The 20,687-nt window shown below is 53.3% G+C and overlaps 4 protein-coding genes across 4 annotated transcripts; 2 read left to right on the forward strand and 2 right to left on the reverse strand.

The window, feature by feature from the left end:
• Positions 1-72: 72 nt before the first annotated feature.
• DL89DRAFT_255255 (phospholipid-translocating P-type ATPase) lies at positions 73-4,592 on the reverse strand (the record flags this gene model as incomplete). Its single annotated transcript, XM_040885331.1, has 5 exons — positions 73-662; positions 697-1,072; positions 1,144-2,107; positions 2,202-3,656; positions 3,706-4,592. The coding sequence occupies 5 exons, from the start codon at positions 4,590-4,592 to the stop codon at positions 73-75; spliced, it is 4,272 nt and encodes a 1,423-aa protein (XP_040746455.1).
• Positions 4,593-4,990: 398 nt separating this feature from the next.
• On the reverse strand, positions 4,991-6,708 carry DL89DRAFT_220506 (Skb1 methyltransferase; the record flags this gene model as incomplete). Its single annotated transcript, XM_040884459.1, has 2 exons — positions 4,991-5,146; positions 5,272-6,708. The coding sequence occupies 2 exons, from the start codon at positions 6,706-6,708 to the stop codon at positions 4,991-4,993; spliced, it is 1,593 nt and encodes a 530-aa protein (XP_040746456.1).
• A 2,471-nt stretch (positions 6,709-9,179) lies between these two features.
• On the forward strand, positions 9,180-13,919 carry DL89DRAFT_244006 (uncharacterized protein; the record flags this gene model as incomplete). The annotated part of the gene is made up of 3 exons (XM_040885048.1): positions 9,180-10,913; positions 10,968-11,747; positions 11,895-13,919. The coding sequence occupies 3 exons, from the start codon at positions 9,180-9,182 to the stop codon at positions 13,917-13,919; spliced, it is 4,539 nt and encodes a 1,512-aa protein (XP_040746457.1).
• A 2,969-nt stretch (positions 13,920-16,888) lies between these two features.
• DL89DRAFT_265255 (PIG-U-domain-containing protein) lies at positions 16,889-18,368 on the forward strand. Its single transcript, XM_040886581.1, has one exon. The coding sequence runs from the start codon at positions 16,934-16,936 to the stop codon at positions 18,248-18,250; it is 1,317 nt and encodes a 438-aa protein (XP_040746458.1). The 5' UTR covers positions 16,889-16,933; the 3' UTR covers positions 18,251-18,368.
• Positions 18,369-20,687: the final 2,319 nt, after the last annotated feature.

Consider the following 20,687-nt stretch of genomic DNA (forward strand, 5'->3'; position numbering starts at 1 on the left):
CGAGATTACCAAAAGTGTAGATGAAATAAGACTAGAAGAAAAGAACAATAACAAAAAGGCGTAAATCTGACACTAGAACCCCGGTCTGCGCTGCTTCTTTCCCTTCTGCTTGCGCTCTCTGACGTTCTCCTCCTCCTGGGCAAACGCGTATCCAGTGTACGGCTCCAAGGTGCCGTCATCAAGATAGTAAATCGACGACCTCATGCTGGCCCGCGACGCTGCACGCTGCAATGGCGACATCTGGTAAACGTCGTCATTCTCCTCGCTGATATCCTCTGCCATCGCACGTGCACCATGGTGGCGCGACTTTTGGTGCACAGACATGCGCTTCAGGATGTTGCTGCCCTCGAACCCGGATGCTTCCACATGCGATAGGCGATGCAGGCGGTTGATCATGGCAGTGTCGGTCTCGGGGTAGCTCACAATCTTGCTGAAGTCATAGTCGGCCTCTTCGGTCTGTCGGGCTGTCCTCCGCGGCGGTGAATGCACGGGGAAGTCGTCCAACGGAATAGCACCCGCCATGCCAGGCGAATCCGGACTGCTGGGCCGACGTAGGCTATGTCTATGCTGCGTGCTTCCACTACGTGTTGGGAGGGTCCCGAACGGCATTTCCTTGTGGTGTGTAGGGCTCGGCAGAGTCGATTCGCCGCCAACAAGGCTCGCTGAGGGCTGTTTAGCCGAGCTTTGCCGTCTTACCCGTGCGCTTGTGGAAAGCATGGACAATCTCGCGGATGATATCAGTGTCGGTCGGGTACCATGCTGACCGCACAAACTTGGCAATGTAATGCGGCAAAACGCATGCTGTCACGGTCAGCACCAGAAGGAGCCACATGTTGGCCTGGGCAAACACACGTGTAGCAGCACCAGCACTAAACGACGTGTCGTACATCACGCCGTAGAGGAAGAACACAGCAAACAGCAGTCCGACGCCGATGAGCTGCGCCAACGGCATCACCCAGGTAAAGGTGCGGTTGTTCATCAGCATGTACATGTTGGTGGTGAACACCACGCAGAAGGCACCAACTGTGCCAACATCGTCCTTGTTTCGATGTGTCCAGGCCATTGCGCTCCGCTGCCGACGTAAAGTAGTAGACATAGACGACCAGAAACGAAATGGACAGCCGACTGGTAAATCCCATCAACCACGTACATCCAGAAGCGCGCCATCGAGTACTCGAGCTTGTAGATGCCGCGTTTATATAGCTGCGGCACAACCATGCCGATAGCCGCCGGCAGATCCTGGTCGAACACGCCGAGGACGCCAGGCGGCAGAGACGTGAAGAACATGTTGTAGAGCGTGATGAGCGTGTAGTCGAAGAAGTTCTGGCCTGAAAACTGGCAGTAGATCTGGTACCAGAACGACGCAATGGTGAACACGACATTCTTGTAGAAAAAGTTCAGGATCATCGACGTGATGCGCAGGTACGACCAGCGACCGTGCACCAGCAGGAGCTTTTGCAGGAACCGGAACTGTGCAATCGCATAATCCGACGCCATTACTGCCTGCAGCCCTTCCTCGCCACTGATGCCAATGCCGACATCGGCCTCCTGGATCATGCTGACATCGTTGGCACCGTCGCCAATAGACAAGCACAGCGTTCCCAGCCCTTCCTTGACCAAGCGCACCACCAGGGCCTTTTGCAGCGGGCTGACGCGGCAGCACACAACAGACTGACAGCGCACAGCAAGCTCGAGCAGCAGTGGTGAAATATCAGGCTCCAGGGCGTATTTGAGCGAGTGACCATCAATGACTAGGCCCAGCGGGGCGTCGTGCTTAACTGTCAGACCCTGCTTGCGCTCCTCGGGGATGTTGCGTGTCCGCACATCGTCCCAGATGCCCTTGATGCCCTTGCGGTGGTTCTTGTTCTGCGCAACATCGCGAGCATGCTGGAATGCCGATGGCTGTTTGCCATGCTTCTTCTTGTGCTTGCGGTGATCCGTGACAGGCCTCAGCAAGGCGCGCCACGAGCTGGTGCTCTCTTTGGGCTGGGCTCCAGCCATGACATCGCCTCCGCCTCCACCACGGAAAGACAGATCCAAAGTGCGTATCGCCAAACTCGCGCAGCGCCCGCTCCAGCTGGTCTCGCGTTGACTCCTTGTCCTCGGCCTGCACCACGATTAGCTGCATGTCATTGTGGAGCAGATTGCAGCTGTATCCAATGTTGATTGCAGTCTCGGTCTTGTCACCAGTCAGCACCCACAGCTTGATACCAGCCAGTGCCAGCTGCGAAATGGTCTCAGGGACACCGTCCTGGAGCTTATCCTCGATGGCCGTCCCGCCAATCAGCTGCAGATCGCGCTCAAGCTTCTCGCACACCTCCTCGACTTCCTGATCGCGGTCACCAAGGCTCGACATGGCCTGATCGTACTCGCTCTTCCACTCCTCAAACTCTTGCACATCCAGCAGGCGGTATGCCAGACAGAGCGTGCGGAGCCCGTGGTTAGCAAACAGCTCCAGGTCATCGAGCGTAGCCTGCACCAGGCGGTCCTGGTTGCTGCGCAGGCGTTCCATGATCACAGAGTCAGCACCCTTGGACAGAAGCATCAGGCGGCCGTCCTCGCGCTTCACTACAACAGACATGCGCTTGCGGGCGCTGGTGAACTCGAGCGTAGCCAGCAGCGTGTATGTCTGCTGGTGGCCCAGGAAGTTGCAGAACAGACGATCCTTCTCACGCCGCAAGAATGTGAATCCGACATCGCGTGCCGTGGATACCAGCGCTGCTTCGTCAGGCGACTGGGCCTTGTACTCAATGTAGTCCTTGTTGGCTGGGTCCGGGGTGTCACTGATGACGGTATGGCACAGAGACAGCACCGTGAAGAACTCGATGACTGCCCGTGCCTGGATATTGTCGGCACGCAGGTCGTCGTAAATGCCTGTGTCCAAGAATGTTGTCGTGTCAGAGTGGCGATACGGGTTGTCGAAGAATGTTGCCATTTTGGCCTGCATTGAGCGGCGCAGCTCAGCAGCACGCTCAGCCTCATCATCGCCGACGATTTCGCCATAAATGCGGCCACGGATAGTGCACTGGCGGAACTCCATCACATTCTGTGTCAGCGTGCCGGTCTTGTCGCTGAAAATGTACTCAACCTGGCCAAGGTCGTCTGACAGATTCCACGACTTGGGGATGCAGCGGCGGTCTGTGCGGGCATAATACATGTCGATATCCTGGTTGATGAAGTATGCCTGGAAGGATTTGACCACCTCAATGGTCACGTACAGCGAGATAGGGACCACGGTCTGGTATAGAATCAGCATGGTCCAAAAGTCCAGGAAGCCGAAATAGGGCGCCGATTGGTTGGTTGATGTCTGGTACCGAACGATGAAGGCCTGCTGGAACGACTGCGACTTGCCGTAGTAGATGCCGCCGACGATGGCCGACACCAGGCACAGCACAAACAGCAGGCAGAACTGCGACAGGACCTGGTAGTTCATCATGCGCTCAATGCGGCTCCGCTTGGACGGTGTCTCGCCAGCATTCATCATGATCTTTGTGTCGTCGCCAGTGAAGATGGCCACGCCGACAGCCCACCGAGTGTTGCGCAGAACGCTCCCACGCAGAAGCAGGTTGTCGACGTTAAGCGGATCCCTGCTGCCTGCGGCAGGCTTTGGGCTTTGGAAAATCGTCCCCACCGTCAGCGAGGACTTGCATGGAGCCCTTAAACGAGTACAGCTGCGTGCTGGGCGGCTCGGCGTCGATCACGCACTGGAAATCAGCAAACTGCTGGGGCATCACCAGGTGCGCCGTGTTTCCTGTCGACTGCTTGCTCTTCAGATTGGTCTCGCCGTCCAAGTTCTTCGTCTCGATGAAGCATGTGCCGTCATCCTCGCTGGTGCTCAGAATAACCAAGTCTACTGGCACCGCATCGCCCTCGCGTAGCAGCACGATGTCGCCCACATGCAGATGCCGCCACTCGGTCTGCAGCCAGCTACTGCTGCCGATGCCCACGTCCTCATCAGACCGCTCGCCGTGGCTTCCTGGCCGATACGACGTGCTGGCGAATCCAGACGCACCAGGCCCCACAGGCAGCGTGTTGGATGGACCCACCGCTCCACCCACCGAGCCGTCAGCACCCGAATCGCTCCACAATAGCCGCATAATGCCGCGCGGACGGAAGAAGCCTGCAGGAGGTTTGTTTGTGTTGACCCAGGCATTGCCCAATACAAACGCCGGCGCCTGGTTCGCCTCCTTGTCGCTCTGGCTACGCTTCGAGTCCTCGTACCCGTCCTTGGCCATCGTCAAGGCCACAATCACGAACAGCGCAAACGCGCTCAGGCCTGGTGATCCCGTGGTCACCGCGGGGATGAACTGCAGAATCAAAAGAAACAGAAAATACATGTTTGCAACGCGCCGGAACTGCTCAAACAGGTTCTTTGGCACAAACGATACCACGGTGTACTTTGCTGTACGGATTTGGTTCAGCGGGTAGTGTGTCGGCCGCCCATGCTCGTCGTAGGCGCTGCCTGGCATAGGTGTGTTGACATATACTGTGCGCTCCGCACCCGGCTCGCTGTCTGGTTCGCCGGCTTTCCTCTTCCGGCCCAGTATGCGAGATAATATCGATGGCTTTTGGCCACCGCGTGTCTTGGCCATGTGCAAAAGAAAGAAATTTAGTAAGTAAAAATAAACAGTGAATGAGAGAAAAGAGAAAGAAAAACACTGGCAGTTGCAACTGATGAACGACAAGCCACTAGGCTTTCAGAAGCTTTAGAGGGAAATGTGTTTTATAGCACTGAGAAGAGTGGAGTGAAAAATTGTCTTGCACAGGTGCTAAGGGAAATATTTTTAGAGAAGAGCAAGCTTGATTTTCCTTTTCTCTGTGCCTGCGCTGATTCTTTGCCTCCATCCTCTGGCGCATCATTTTGCGGGGACGGCGCCCAAAGGTACATGGGGGAGGAAGAGGGGTCCTCCGCTATTAATAGGCACAGCATATTGTGAGCATGCACAGAGCTTTCGAAAGATGTTCCTTTGCGAGCCTTGGCAGCCTGGCATTACTGGCCAATCCAATATTCATGTCCATTGATGTTGTGGATTCCAGACGACATGCCATCAGCCACCACCGCCCACTCGTACCACACTCTGGAGTTTCCCGACCGTCTCCACATGCTGACCGACACGCATTCGCCAGCTCTGATCTGCACCGGCTTCTACAAAGACGGAGCAAAATGACATTAGACAATCGGGGCCAAGCTACCAGCGCCTTGCATGTTTCCCCACACCAGGCAATCCACACATTGGTGGCGTCCACTTGTGACTCGGCATATTCTCTTACCTTGATGGGGAAGTACATAGGGAACCACGAGTGCATCCCGGGCGTGTGTGTAGCTGGACGAATGCTCAGCGACACATTTCCGTACAGTGTCGCCTCAAAGTACCCTGCCAGCCCGTGTATCACCGAGTCCTGTGATATGCAGAACTTGGCTTGGCATTTCCGGTCATTGTGCTTGTTAGACGCGCTGATCTCGCCCACCGGATGCCCAAAGGACCATGCCATTTTGGGCGCTGCCAAGACACTGGCGGCGTTGAAGTTTACAACAAATGGCGTCTCCATCTGCGTGTCCTCATACGCCTTCGCCTTGTTGTATAGTGTGCATGACGACAGAGGGGCGACAAACGCTGTGTACTGGGCGGGGATCGAAATGCCATCCTCTGCCAGCAGCCGCTGCGCACCGTCCAGGCATTCAGGCGACAGCTCGTTGTCGCCAAACGATCCCAGGAGCTCGCTGACAAGGATATCCGCCGCCACACCTGTTGCCTGTGTCCGCATATCGCCGAATACCACAGTAACCGCGTTTCCCCACACCTTTGCATTCTTGCGCTGTAGCTCCGTGAGTGCGCTTGGGTTCTTTTCCACCGCAAACACCTTTACAGCGACCGAGCTGCGCTTGGCAGCAGCCAATGCACGGGTCACCAGGGGTCCGCGGCCTGCGCCCACCACCGCAACCACGATCTCACGGCCCCACTGCTGTCTGTCGACCAGTGCCTGGTATACAGCCTCCTCGTACTGCGCATACTTTGGCGTGTCTTGCTCAAACACCTCGTACGTGACAGACTCCAAGTGGTCCATGAGCGGCTGCAATGGCGCCTGCAGCACGTCGTGATAGGCATCAGATGCCATTGCATACTCGTCCTGTGTCTCCAAGGTGCCCCATAGATGCCGCACATACGTCGCAAAGTCGCTGGTTGAGCGGTAGAAAACCTCCCGGCTGATCTCTGCCGATCCCACATGTGATACTACAAAGGCCACATTGAGCTGCATCCACCGCTTCACCGCGTCCTGGTGCTCTTTGCGGAGCACCGGGTACCCAGTCTTGTTGCCAATAAACATGCACGTTGGCAGCATCACCAACTGCACTGGCTCCGCGATCCACTGCCTCATATCGAGTGGCCCAGAAGAAAGCTCCAGCGCAACCTGCAGCCGCGGATCGTGATTGCAGAGCATCCTCACCCGATTCCATAGCGTCCACGCGCCATCAGCCTCCGCCCGAACACGCACCAGCACATTGCTGTGGCTTCCTAGCTGTGCCAGCAGCATCCGTGCATAATCCTCAACATCGCTCTCGGAAATTTCCGGCAAAAGCACACTACTGAGCCCAGTATACGCTGCATAGGCCAGCTCACGCTCAAAAGTACCACTAGTCGGCAACTGGGTCTTGCCGATCAGCCGATATGCGTTCTGTGACGTATTAATTACGAGGTCGTGAGGCATGAAATACGGACGGGCGGCGGTGTCAGCATCGTGGTGCAGGATCGGCACCACGCCGAAATCAACATTATCGGCAGCAGCAGAGTCCGTGATGAACCGGTCAACATCAAATACCGTCGAGGAGGGCTCGACGCCTACACTGAGCTTGCTGTAAGTCATGGAAGACAAGGAATGAGCGTGTAAATGAGTGTTTTTTTAACTGCTGCCTTTCTGCATATTTTTTTTATGATTTTGAAACTGGCAACTGCAAGTGAGCTGAGATCATTTTGGTTCCGGGTTGGGACTGCGAATTCTCGTCATCGGCAAATATCGACACAATAATCGTGTTGCAACCTTCCTATGTAAACTAGTAGAACTATGCATGGCAGACAAGCCGTATACTCCTTTAGCGTCAGCATACAACTCTCTCCTGCTATCCACTGCCAGTAGCCCTCGGAACACAAGTTTATCATTAGCGTAGATTCTGATGAAGCGCAGGCTCGATGTCAATTCTGAACGGCTGTTTCAGCAACGCCTGACACTGGCCATGGCAGATACTACCAACGAGCGATGCAACATGTTTTTTTTGCAGACATTGAGCACTATACCCTGTACCGCGCTAGGAGGAGACTCAATAGGCAGAGAAGTGCTCACCCAGCAGCACAGTCAGCCCTGCACGCAGCCATCCAATGTGGTAGGCTGTGTGAAATAAGGTGCTACAAGAAGCGGGTATCCGAATCTATGAAGCGCTACGAATTTCCTGTCGTGGACCTGAATGAACATATAAATGGATATCAGTCAGCTCTAAGCATCTGTTGCAAAGGGCACGCACAGTATCCAGCATAGAAACTATACAAGCTGTTCTGACACCTGTTTAATCCACTATATGGACGACGGGCCAAGGGTTCAGGCATACTGTGCAAGGGCAACTTGTTGCAAAATCTAGCGTTTAGACAAAACGGAGAATCACTATAAGTTAGCAGAGCTCTACAGGCTCGACAGACAGCAGCTACTCTGCCCTTTGATGAATCGTGAAACCTGAGTAACAAAGGCGGTTAATTCGGGGTCTATAAGGCTCAGTGATCGCTCTAGGTACCCCATGTAGATATCACTACTAAAAACAGGTATAGCTGCTGCATTCCGCAAGAGTTACAGTTATCAGCAAGTGACACTGCTCCTCTGTTTAAAATGGAAACCACCATTATTGGCACCTGCTAAATATTCTGGCCACTGCAAAGAAATATTATTCTATGACCATTAATTAGCTGGCTCGGTAGAGGTCTATACACAGTGAATGCAGGATGGGTGAATGCTAAGCCATGCTAGCACTTGTCAAATCAAGCACATCTAGTGAAGGTTGAAACACGCACAAGGAGACATATGGTTCGCCTGAAAACGTCGTAGTCCCTGGTATGGTCGCCACTGCCGTGCACTGCTGATCTCCAATCAGGCAAACCGACGGAGACACAGGCGATAACACTGACACTTGAAGCTCTACACTTATAAATAGGCTCCATCAACTAGCAACGTACGTGAGGAGCCCGCCGCAACTGTCTGGAAGAAGTTTCCTAGGAATTTTGGGGAGCACATCGCAAGCAGAAATTCCGACCTGAACAACGATTCGTCAGTTCTAGCAGAAACTCGCCCGAGGTTATCTCCGTGAACAGGGTTGTGCTAATCTAGCATGCTAATATCAGGAATGCTTTGCCTTTTATTGTGCTGGCCGCTGCGGCCAGCGCCACCAAGAATCCCGAGGTGAGAGATGTTCAGGAAACCTAGCCATCTGTTTCTCCGTCCTCAAGGTTACTGCTATATCTAAGTGCCGCTAGCGGGTTTGTATTTTTCTTTCCTTTGCATCCTTTTCTACAGCGAATTTTTCTTACCTCGACTACTTAACAAAGCTTGGTTGGCAGCAAGCTCTAGGGTAGCTAATATTTCCAACTAGCAATACAGCCTAATTATAACCCAATTTTAACATCTTTAGGATATATAGCTCTCGACGTATGGCCCCTTTCAGTGCCCCACTTGGCAGAAAACCGTTAGCCCTCGCCGCTGCAACGCTCGCTGCAATTTCTCTGGGACAGCTCGCATCCCTTGCATCAACTGTTGCACACGACCACGATGAACTGTGCAATGGCAAAAGCTGGTCATGGTCCTTGCGCAGCGACTGCTTCCGGTTTGGAGTCTTGCTTCCTTCGATCACTCTGCTGATCACAGCAGCTGGATCGGTTCTAGCTGCTGTCAAACTATTGTCCAAAAGCTTGGCCATAGCTGAGGATTCGAAGCCAGTTCGCTGCCCACCGGGTAACACCCGTCTGATTGACAACCGTGTCGCGGTCGGTGCGGCCAGTACCCTGCTGTCGATTCTTTTGGCCGGACTCTCGCTCGGATGGCAGTTTTCTGCCAAAGCAACACCCGAGAGGCTATTTTCCACCAGCCTTGTACTAGCCATGCTAGCAATCGCAGTAGCATCGGTATTCTATTATACCACTTTCATGCGCGCTGCCGATCGCATCTCGTACAGAGGGCTGTTTCCACCATTTTTGACCGGGGCTATTGGTATTCTACTTGCCCTGGATTTGCTTGAGGTCTACTTCTCGTTCTTCACACCCGAGAACAGTGACACTCCGTTCTGGTTTGGTGCTTCGCAGCGCTCACGCTACCTGCTCTTGATTACAGCCGGCAATACCACCTTGCTTTTCCTCCATGGAGCCGCGCAGCACCGTGCAATTTTCCTCCGCCCACACCAACCCTGCACCGATGAGGCCGAGGAATGTGTGGATGCTGAGTCGAACGGAGACTTTGTCGAAACCCCGTTAGCACAAGCACGCGGAAAGAACGGCACTCCTTCCCTGGTCGATACACCCGAGTACAGTGGTTCGTGGTTCGATACACTCACGTTTTCGTGGGTCAGCGACATATTCCACAGTGGGTCTCGTCGTCAGCTCGACTATGTGGATCTCTACAGACTGGATATGAGTGACATGACGGTTCCAAACTGGTACCGCTATGCAAGGCACCGCAAGCCAGATCGGTCTCTACTAACGACCTTAATGCTGACGTTTGCCCCTCAGCTGCTCGCTCAGCTGCTGCTTTCTGTGGTCATCGCAGTATTGCATTACTCCGGCCCGTTCTTCTTGCAGCGCATTTTGCAGTCGATCGAGATTATTGGCAATACTGCCGTGGGTGGTACTCCAGCAAAATCGATCCGTAGTGCATATCTGGATGCATTCGGACTACTGTTCTTCACAGTCATGAATTCGCTGGTTGCCACAAAGGTCGTTTGGATTGGAAGCCATTTGGATTTCCGCATGAAGGGTCTCTTGGTTGCTGAGCTGTCTACCAAGACCTTGAACCGCCGTGCAAGGGACTCATCTGCAGGCACCACCGACAAAGACGATGGAAATGACGAATATGGCAGTGATGATGACTTAGGGTCGGCACAGGAAGCGACAAACGGCAAAATAATGAACCTGCTCACCACAGATCTCAACCGTGTCGCCAGGGTCACTGGGTCCTTGGAAGATCTATGTGTTCTGCCAACGATGGCCATCATTGGTCTGTTCTATCTGTTTCAGTTGCTGGGATGGTCGTCGCTCATCGGATTCTCGATCGTGATTCCGTATTACCTCCTGACAAGGAAGATTTTCGACTGCTTGTCGGAACTAGAAGAGGAGACTTGGAGACTGAGTGACAGGCGAGTAGAGACGATTACGGAGCTTCTACAAGGCATCAAAGCCGTCAAGCTCTATGGCTGGGAGTCCCGGTTTCTCGAGATAATTGACAAGCATCGCGAGGACCAGCTGGATTCGATGTGGCGGTGGCTCCTCGGCTTGACCTACGCATACCTCGTTACGAACCTGGCACCGCTGCTGACTTTGGTCCTAGTACTACTGACATATGTCGGTGTATTTGGCAATACTCTCAATGCTGAGGTTGCGTTCACAGCTATCTCGGTGTTCCAGCTTTTGCATGTGGCAGTGGAGCATTTCCCAGAGTACTTGAGTTGGGCTATATCCGGCTATGTGTCCCTGAGACGCATAGAGTCTTATCTTGCGATGCCCCAGGCCCAGGACCTCGAAGACCGAGTCAATCGAGTAGACGACGACGGTGACGCACTAGGATTCAGCAAGGCTAGTCTAGTCTGGGACACATACACAAAGGACGACTTGGGTGATACTGCCAATGATGCTACTCATATGGCAAATGCCAACGAGGACACACCGCTGGTATCAGACATTTTAACCCATTCAAATACTTCGTTGGACAACCAGCAGGATCAGCTTGATAAGACTGCATTCATGCTCAAGGACATCGATATTCACTTCCCAGTTGCTGGGCTGTCAATCATTGCCGGTCCAACGGGCAGTGGCAAATCGTCGCTGCTGTCAGCACTCATTGGCGAGATGTCGCTGGTCCGTGGAACAATCCTGCTGCCGACCATCAACCCAGCCCGCGCTATTGGACTTGGCGATCCCTATGGAGACATCATCAAGCTGTCGCGCGAACAGGAGGCAATTCGCGATATTGCCTATGTTGCACAGGAGGCATGGCTGCGCAATGCCACCATCCGCGAGAACATCCTGTTCGGCGAGCCGTATGATCAACAGCGGTACGAGGAGGTGCTGCGTGTCTGTGCACTGAAGCCCGATCTGCGGATCCTGACTGCTGGCGACCAGACCGAGATTGGCGAGCGCGGCGTGACGCTGTCGGGAGGCCAGAAGCAGCGTGTTGCACTGGCCCGTGCGGTGTACTCGGACCGCAAGATCCTGCTTATTGACGACTGTCTGTCGGCTGTCGATGCGCACACTGCCAAGCACATCCTGATGGAGTGTCTGCTGAACAAGACGTCGCTGATGCACGGCCGCACCCGTGTCCTCGTCACCCACCACGTGTCGATGTGCCTTCCGTATGCGCAGTACATCGCGGTGATGCGCGAGGGCGAGATTACGCTCAAGGGCAATCCGCAGGAGCTGCAGGCAATGGGCAAGTTCTCGGCGACTCTTGCTGAGCTCGACACCAAGGACGACACAAAGGCTGAGGAAGGATCGAAGGGCAAGGAGGTTGAGGACATCGAGGATGAGGGCAGTGCTGAGCGTGCCAAGGCTGTCAACGATCCGACGTCGGAGGACGAGTACAACATTGAGCGACTGCGCAAGCTGGCTGTGGCCAAGGGTCTGGACCCCACTGCTGACCTGTCGGCGTTCGAGGGTACGCTGATTGAGGATGAGGAGCGCGAGGCCGGGTCCGTCAAGGCTGAAGTCTGGCGCGCATTCTTTACTGCCTGCGGCAGACACTGGTACTGGATTCTCTCGATTATACTGCTGGCCTTCACACAGGTGCTCACGGTTTTGCAGGACTACTGGGTTCGGATCTGGGTACAGTCGGCCAAGGAGCCCTCGTCCTCTGTCTACGCATCGCTTGCCATGTCTCCCGTTGCTCTGCCTGACATGAACCGTCCGATTGTCAACAGCTTGTCCTCTGTGTTTGCTGTCCTCCCGGCGGCTGACGAAGTGGTTGTGCAGTCAGTGCAACAGCACTCTGCGAAATACTGGCTTGGTATCTACTTCCTCATCGGCGTGGTGGGTATTGTGTGGCGTGGAGTGCAGATTATGTACGTCTTTGGCGGTGCGATCCGCGCCTCACGTAAGCTGCACTCCGAGCTGCTGCAGGCTGTAGTGCACGCAACACCGCGCTTCTTTGATTCGACACCGCTGGGCCGTATCATCAACCGGTTCTCGCGCGACATGCAGACCGTCGACGAGTGGACCATGGATATCCTCGTGTGGTGGCTGCTGGACATCATGGGTGTGCTGAGCATCTTCGCCATCATCTCGTATGTGACGCCTGCCTTTGTGCTGGTTGCCATCGGCATCTCGGTTACGTATGCTGGTATCGGATACTACTACCTCAACGCGTCGCGCGAGCTGAAGCGTATCGAATCCAACACCATGTCACCGCTGCTGTCGCTGTTTGGAGAGTTGATTCTAGGAGTCACCTCCATCCGTGCGTTTGGCCTCAAGAAGTACTATATTAAGGAGGCAGTTAACCGGATTAACGCTCAGAACCAGCCGTTCTACCAGGTGTGGGCGGCGAACCGGTGGCTGTGTGTGCGCGTGGATCTGGCAGGTGCCATGGTCGCATTTGCATGCTCGCTGTTTATTCTGATGAACCTGCGCTGGATGGACGCTGGTCTGGCTGGATTTGCGCTGTCGTATGCGCTGATGTTCTCAGATCGTATGCTGTGGGTGATTCGCAACTACTCGCAGAACGAGCTGAACATGAACGCGGTCGAGCGCATCACGCAGTACATGAAGGTTGAGCAGGAGGCTAGTGCTCAGTCAACGCCTGAGAACAAGCCTGCGAGCAACTGGCCCAGGACCGGTGACCTTGAGATCGAGGACCTGGTCATCGAGTACGTGCCCAATGTCCCGGTGCTGCATGGCCTGAACATGTCGATCAAGCACGGCGAGAAGATCGGTGTGGTTGGCCGCACCGGCGCTGGCAAGTCGACGCTGTCGCTGGCGTTCCTGCGGTTCATCGAGGCAGCCAAGGGCCGGATCGTGCTCGACGGGGTCGACATCTCGAAGATTGGCCTGGAGGATCTCCGCCGCAATGTCACTATCATCCCGCAGGACCCAGTGCTGTTCAACGGCACTATTCGCTTCAACCTTGACCCGTTCAGCGAGTACCCCGATGAGATTGTGTGGGATGCGCTGCGCCGTGCGCATCTGGTGCGCGAGCGCGGCAGCCAGACCGCCAGCACTGCGACCAGCACTGCGACCAGCGTGTTTGAGGGCAATGCCAACGACAGCTCGCTGGAGCGCATGTCGGGCATCTTCAATAGCCTGGAGGCCGAGATCAAGGAGAACGGGCAGAACCTGTCGCTGGGTCAGCGTCAACTGGTGGCGCTGGCTCGCGCTCTGGTGCGCCGGTCGCGACTGATCATCATGGACGAGGCGACGGCGTCGGTCGATTTCGATACCGATGACCGTATCCAGCGCACGATCCGTGGCTCCGAGTTTGCCAACTCGACCCTGTTCTGCATTGCTCACCGGCTGCGCACCATCATCGACTATGACCGCGTGCTGGTACTGGACAAAGGCAAGGTTGCCGAGTTTGACACTCCGGCCAACCTGCTCAACAGGCAGGACGGCATCTTCCGCAGTATGTGCGAAAAGTCTGGCGAGCTTGAGCACCTGGTGAGGGCCGCCAAACAGACTATGAGCAAATAGCTGGCCAAAAGACTAGCTTAATAGTTTTACTTTATGTACTGCTAAGGTATATCTCGAAAATATGCCTCATTGTATGCCGTGTGCTGGGATTAAGTCACCCACAGCGCCTTGTGCCATTATGTCCAAGAGCAATTGCACACATAATAGGACTCCAAGTGCCTGCTAGTCCATCTTTTCTCCTCAGTTGTTCTTTCACATACTTCCCTCCATACATGCAGGTACGTACTAGTTTGATTGTTAACACCGTATATATAAATGGCGATGCTGATGCTGTAGGTCTAGAGCACACGGTGGGTGATGTAGGGCAAGAGAAAAAGAATATAAAATGAGTAGCGAAAGATACCTTTTGAGTATGTGTGTAACTTCCGTGTAGCGCGGATTCTGAACAAGCTGTCAAGCGATGGTATCTTAATCCAGAAATGTGCGAGCGGTGTGAGCGTATCAGCAATAGAAAGTGACAGAGTCAAGGAATATATATTGATGAAGAAAAAGCTGAAGAGAATTAGGCTGGGAGAGACGAGCGCAAAGGTTTTATACCATCGTTCAGGTGGCACAGCCAAAAAGAAGAAGAATGAAAAAAGCATCAGGATGAAAAACTATGTAGTTCACAGTAATCGGATCTTGAGATTCTAACACACAGGTCTCCACTGGATATCTCCATTGGTTCAGCGCAAGAGCTGCTCTCATTGTCGGTCGGCCTGATAACTTCCATGGCGTCATCATGGTGGTCATCACCGGCTGCGCAACACTCTTTGGATATTAATTCATGAGTACCTATTGAATAAGGCCATATAACTCTTCTAGCGGTCATGCAATATTTGTGGATTTATTTTATATATTAATTTGTCTTTTGAATATGCATAAGTGGTAGTATTTGGACCACAATGGACCCAGTCTGTATAGACTGATTCAAGAGACTGTATCAGTGCTAAGGGCCCCAAGAACCATGCAAGCCAGATCATTTTTAATAAAAAGTTCTTAATGCTATGCATACGCAATACAGCAAAACTGAACAGCATCATTTCTCTTCTTACTTTGCCTATTGAATTTCTCAAATGAATATTACTCGCAGCACTACTGTCATAAAGACATCACTTGGTGGTATTGGCTTCCGTGATTCTATGTTGCCCCGCCTAGAGCAATTTGTACATAGTGTCAATATCATCAAAGAGCATGCATACATGCTTGCACGATGGATATTACTCCATCAACTAGCTGATGATGATGCCTTTGACCCTGGAACATTTGTGAAAAAGGGATTCTTTCGCTCAATTTATTTATTTATATATCACAATCTGAAGGCAAAGGCGACCATATCTGCCGAGGATTTCGTCAACCGGAAGGACCGGCCAGAACTGTCGAGCGCAGATTTCGGTGATGTAGTTAGATACCATATTTATGATTATCTATTGCATAATGGCGATATCGAGCTACATGGTGTACGTGAAATGAATCAGGTAGCGACATACGTGGATACCGAGCTGATGACAGCATACAAGAACAACATTGTGTTGCACTATGGCACTTGCCTACAGCGGATTCTGGCCAAATTGATTGATATTCGCAGCCGCAAAAACACACTGCGCAGTACAATGGGCAATGTGTCTAAGGCTGAGTTCAATAGTGCATGTCAAGTGTGTATCTATACACCTGCACAGAAGCTCCGCCAGACAGTTGCCTCTAGGCACCCTGATCTCAGTGTGCTCACCCCACCGATGCTTGTAATCTACAACAAGCTGGCACCAGTCCTTAATGCCTATGATGCCAAGTACAGATTCGCCAAAGACAGCCGATACTATGATGCCAAGGTAAATCAACTTCAGCATCTGCATACATACATTAGCCTATGCCAGCTTATCGAGAATGAGCAGCTTGGCAAGTCTCCCCCCAATGCTTGCCTCTGCGGACATCATGGATCCCAGGCCATGTGCGCTTAGACAAGGAAATAATCAAGCAGGTGTTTATTTCGAAAACACATGAGCAGGTTACCAAGATCAACGCAGCAAAGAGGGCAGCAACAGAGGCAAGGAAAGTAGCAGAAAAGGGCGAAGAATTGGCCAAGAAGGCTGCACGCGAAGCAGCGAAGATGCCATTGGATGCAACTGAGGCCACTGCAGCAGACATTCCGGCATGTTCCCAACCTGCGGCCCTGCCAGAGATCGAAGAACCCAACTGTGAAGTGCCATGGCCTTCTCCGCTGTACAAACGAGTCGTGTAAGCGGGCTATGGTGCAATACAGGCGGGCCTATTCGTCTCGGCTCTTGAACCGCGACCTCGCAGCAGTTCTAAACTTCAGACTCGTTTTCCAGTCACTGTGATTCAGGCGATATTCCTGAGCGATTCTGTCGTTCTACGGCTATTGCTGCCAATGCTTCTGGCAACACTACCGCAACAAAGAACCCGCGCAAGAGGCGTGCAGCAGCGAGCCAGCACTGTAGCGCCTGTGCTGAGCAGGCCATCAAGGTAGGAGATGCCCATGATCGCCATTGCACCAACAACTATCCGACACGTTCAAATGACCGGTTCGCCGTGATGCTCTTATCGACGTGCCAACCCATGCTGACTAGCAGCCGAGCTCACATCGCGAGCAGAGCAATTCTAGTATGAAAGGCTGGTGCAGGCAGTCGGTGCGACGCGGGTTAAGGTGAGCGAGATTAGCCCCCTGTTTGAACTACGCGTTTACATCAGCGTATTTAACGGCAGCAGCGACCAGCCATGGCTGACGATGCTCCTGTTTTTTGGGGATGACTAGAATGATGTATCTGTGAAAAATACAAACTATGCATATGGTATGGCAGACACGTTGCGGTTGTGACTAGAGCTGATCTCGACGCTCGTGTCCACCGTATATGGCGGAGTTGGTGCTGGATCAAGCGAATAGCGGCCACGAGTAATCGGATGATTTCATGGTGATCCCAAGAATGTACAAAGCCGAAACGCAAACATAGCTATTTTCCTGCTTCTGACGCATCTTTCGCTTTTCGCCTCGAATTTGTACAGTATTCCTTTTCGCAATGACCGAAGAAAAACAGAGTGCACCTCGGGCTTCAGAACAGACGAAGCCGAACATAGAGCTAGCAGCGCGCCGAGAGCAAGGCAAGCTGATCAAGGTTCTGCTGGCAGGAAGTGCGCTGCGGTTAATTATCATGCTGCTGTTCCCGCAATTTGTCGAGCAGCATTTGGCTGGACGCGTCGAGCTGTCGACGCCAGTCACCAGCTACAAGCGGCTGGTCGAGGGACTGTATCTGAGCAGCCATGGGGTCTCGCCGTTCGATGGGGGTGTGTTCCACCAGTCGCCGCTTCTGCTGCTGCTGTTCAAAATCCCGTACTACCTGCCAGAGATCGTTACGAACTTGGTCTTCATTCTGGCTGATGCTGCAGTTGCTCTTGTTCTGGCCAAAATCACAGGTGCACGCCACTCGCTCCCGCAGTTCTCGCAGCGCGCCGGTGTCCCGGGCGAGCAGGCGTTTGCGTGTCCGCCATCAGTGGTTGCAATGCTGTATCTGTTCAACCCGCTGATGATCGGGACAACTGTGGTCAAATCGACGATTGTATTCAGCCATCTCGCAGTTGTGCTGGCGCTGTATATGGGCATGCACGGAAAAATCAATGCCTCGGTAGGCTGGGCAGCAGTGGCCGCACATCTATCGCTGTATCCGGCAATGCTGGTCGTGCCAATTGCGCTGATGGCGGGCAAGCGCCAAATGCTCCGCTCAGCAGTTGTGCAGACTGTGGCCAAGTTCGCCGTAGCGGTTTTGGCCCTACACGTGGCATTTACCATGGCGTTTGGCAAGCAGTATTTTTTGGCGACCTTTGACTTCACGCTGCGGGTGGCCGACTTGCAGCCGAACGTCGGCCTGTTCTGGTACTTCTTCATCGAGATCTTCGACGAGTTTCGGTCTTTCTTCTTTGTCGTTTTCCAGCTGACAGCACTTGCATTTGCGGTGCCCGTATCATGGCGGTTCCGGCGCGAGCCCGTGTTTGGCGCCATCATGCTGGTGGGCGTGATCAGCGCATTGAAGGCATATCCGTCGTGGGGCGATTTGGCGCTGTTCCTGGGTCTGCTGCCGGTGTATGAGGAGTTGTTCAAATACCTGCAGTACTCGTTCCTGTTTGGAAACCTGCTGATGTACGGGATTGGTCTTGCACCAGTATTTTGGCACCTGTGGATCGAGCAGGGCAGTGGCAATGCCAATTTCTTCTATGCAGCAACGCTGGTTTATGAGTTTGGACAAATTACCATGCTGTTTGACTTTGGCAGCGCCATGCTTCGCCGCGAACTGGATATCAGCGAGCCCGAGACCCGTACCCACGCAGTGATTCAAGAGTAGTGGTTGGTTTGCAAGATTCGTCCTATTCCTTCATCATATCCGTACATGAGGCACAGTTCACTATTATTAGCGGTCGTTTAAACGCTGTTTTGCTTGATATCGTCAAGTACGAATCTGCATGTGTCACCTATGTATATTTGGCATGGCAAGATGCACAAGATATCCACGAGATAGACTTTAGTTGCACAGAGACACAGAAAACTGGTATGTGGTGAGGGGTTGGGATACAAGAGGAGCACAAGTTAGAGTGGGCTCTTTGTACACTAGCTCCACATTCCGTGAAACACATTTCTGCTGGTCACTTTGTACGTGCGGACCACAACAGTGGCATCCAGGATTTGCAACCTGGCAATACGCCCTGTGGTTGCGGTGGGTATCGCAAAGGGTGCAGCTTCACCATTAAGACCGAGACGTTGTGACCAGTCGCCTTTGTGACCAGTCTGTGCGTGACTCGAAGCACATGGGGCGCTTGTTATACGTGGCGTGCAATGCTGCCAGCACACGGTCTGACAATGGATGCACATGGCACGGGCAGGTCCTATCTGTGATTCCAGCTGCCCTGTGCGCGGTGTGGCTCAGGGGACGTGGGAATCGCGCGCATTATCTCTACCAGCCACATGCAGCAATGCATATCGGGACCAGAAAACAGCAGGTCTGATTTCCTCGCATCTATTTTTGTCGACATTCCAGCCTGCTTCTGTTATCAGGCATGGAGCGACCTGCTCTTGCGCCTCTTGTTCTCAGCGCACTTGCTTGTGGCCAGACGGGGGCAGGTGTGCAAATGCATGCGGGGTAAAGGCTGGTGGAAACCTGGCCTGGCTCCGCGGCAGATGAACATATCCGTGCTGCCCCGAGAACAAACAGCTGCATAATGCGGCAGCGCTTTGTTCGGTGGGCGAGAGTCCATCATACCGCGCAGCTGTTCGATTGGACAGGTGGCCGCACATGCATGCATATCGGGTCGGTGTCAATCCATGTTTGAATGGATTGGTGGGGAGGAGAATAAATGTCTTGGCTGCTTTTTCTCGCTTCTCCGAGCGGTGCTTCTGCAGAGGCGCTCGCTGCCATTCCCTCCCCCAAATGGCGCTGCTCAGGTTTTCGCTGGCGGCGTCTCGGCAGACGTATGCGCATATGAAAGGATCCCCCCTTTTTGCCTCACCGAGTCGAAGGAGCAATATATCAGGACCGATATGCCATCCCCAAATTGCCCCGCCTGCTTTCGGTGCATAATATTTCAGCCCTGGGGTTATTTTTATCTCGCTTGCATTGCAATTACTTGCTCAGCTGACCTTGCCAGCGCGCAGTTAGTGCAGAGGCAGAGGGAGTGGTTGAGAGAATATTTCAAACAAATGTGCCGCATGAACTTTTATTTTGAATCCCAGTGAACGAGCAAAAATATACTGTAGATCGATGGTGTTTTGCAAACAACCCTTTTTCTTGCGTGCGATATCGCGGGCGGGGGGCAAGTACGTAATATTGTGTCCGCTCACAAGATCGCAAGCCAGTAAGCTTATGACGGCATCCGCCCGATGGCACTCACTATACACCCTGCGTCTCTCCTAAGTTGAGGTCATCTTTGGGGCTGTGGGTGCAGCGGACTGCGCAGAGCATGAAAGGGAGATCGCAGTGCCCACCCAGCCAAAACGTGGGGTCGCCAAATGGAGCATACGAGCTCCCCTTGGACTATTCCCTGGTTTGGGCACGATCGTGGATTATTTTTGTCCAACAGCAGGAGTCCGTCTCACCCGCAAACTGCAGAAGGCAAGAAGTTCAGGCGAAGGAGCGGTAGATTCTGCGTCCCACTGCCGGCTGCCATTTGTCGGCTTATACACGGGCTTGTTGCCAAATCAACCCTTTGGGTCGAAGCAAACAGAGATCTGCTGGGCCTTCCCCTACAACGAATACGCATTTGGCGTGTATCTGCCGAAGAGAGGGCCTTCCAGTGATTCCGTTTGTCCGTCAATCGCCCTTCTCCGCTTCGCTGCATAAACACCAACCGATCACTCGCAGAGGCCAAACATTTTCTGCAGCCAGATTTATTTTTGTTCGTCGCAGGGGGGTTGGGGGCCCGGGCGGCAAACAGACCCAGGCGTAATGTTTCGCAGTGTGGGCGGGCAAGCAGAGGACATCACCTTATTTTTCGCCCTCTTTACCCAACGATTATTTCTGCACTTTCTGCCCAGGCGGCATTTTCGACCATTTTAGTATGTCGCTTTTTAAACCCGATGCCCACTGTCCTCTCTGTGCATCTCGTCTAGCTGGATCTGTGCGACCCGTTATTTGTTGATTCGACCGAGGGCACGCAGGGGAGAAAAACGTATATATCCAGTCGGTTCGCTCCCTCCTGCCTTCTATGCTATCCTCGCTATAGCATCATCGCCCGCCATTCCCTGTTCTATTTAGTTCTCCTTGACTCCTTTTCATTGAGATCGCAGCA

This window comes from Linderina pennispora (genome assembly GCF_002104995.1).
Source record: "Linderina pennispora strain ATCC 12442 chromosome Unknown DL89scaffold_2, whole genome shotgun sequence".
In the NCBI taxonomy this organism is placed as follows: domain Eukaryota; kingdom Fungi; phylum Kickxellomycota; class Kickxellomycetes; order Kickxellales; family Kickxellaceae; genus Linderina; species Linderina pennispora.

Bases quoted from the DNA above. Each gene is read 5' to 3' on its own strand.
- DL89DRAFT_265255 (XM_040886581.1), top strand. From the start codon at position 16,934: ATGACCGAAGAAAAACAGAGTGCACCTCGGGCTTCAGAACAGACGAAG.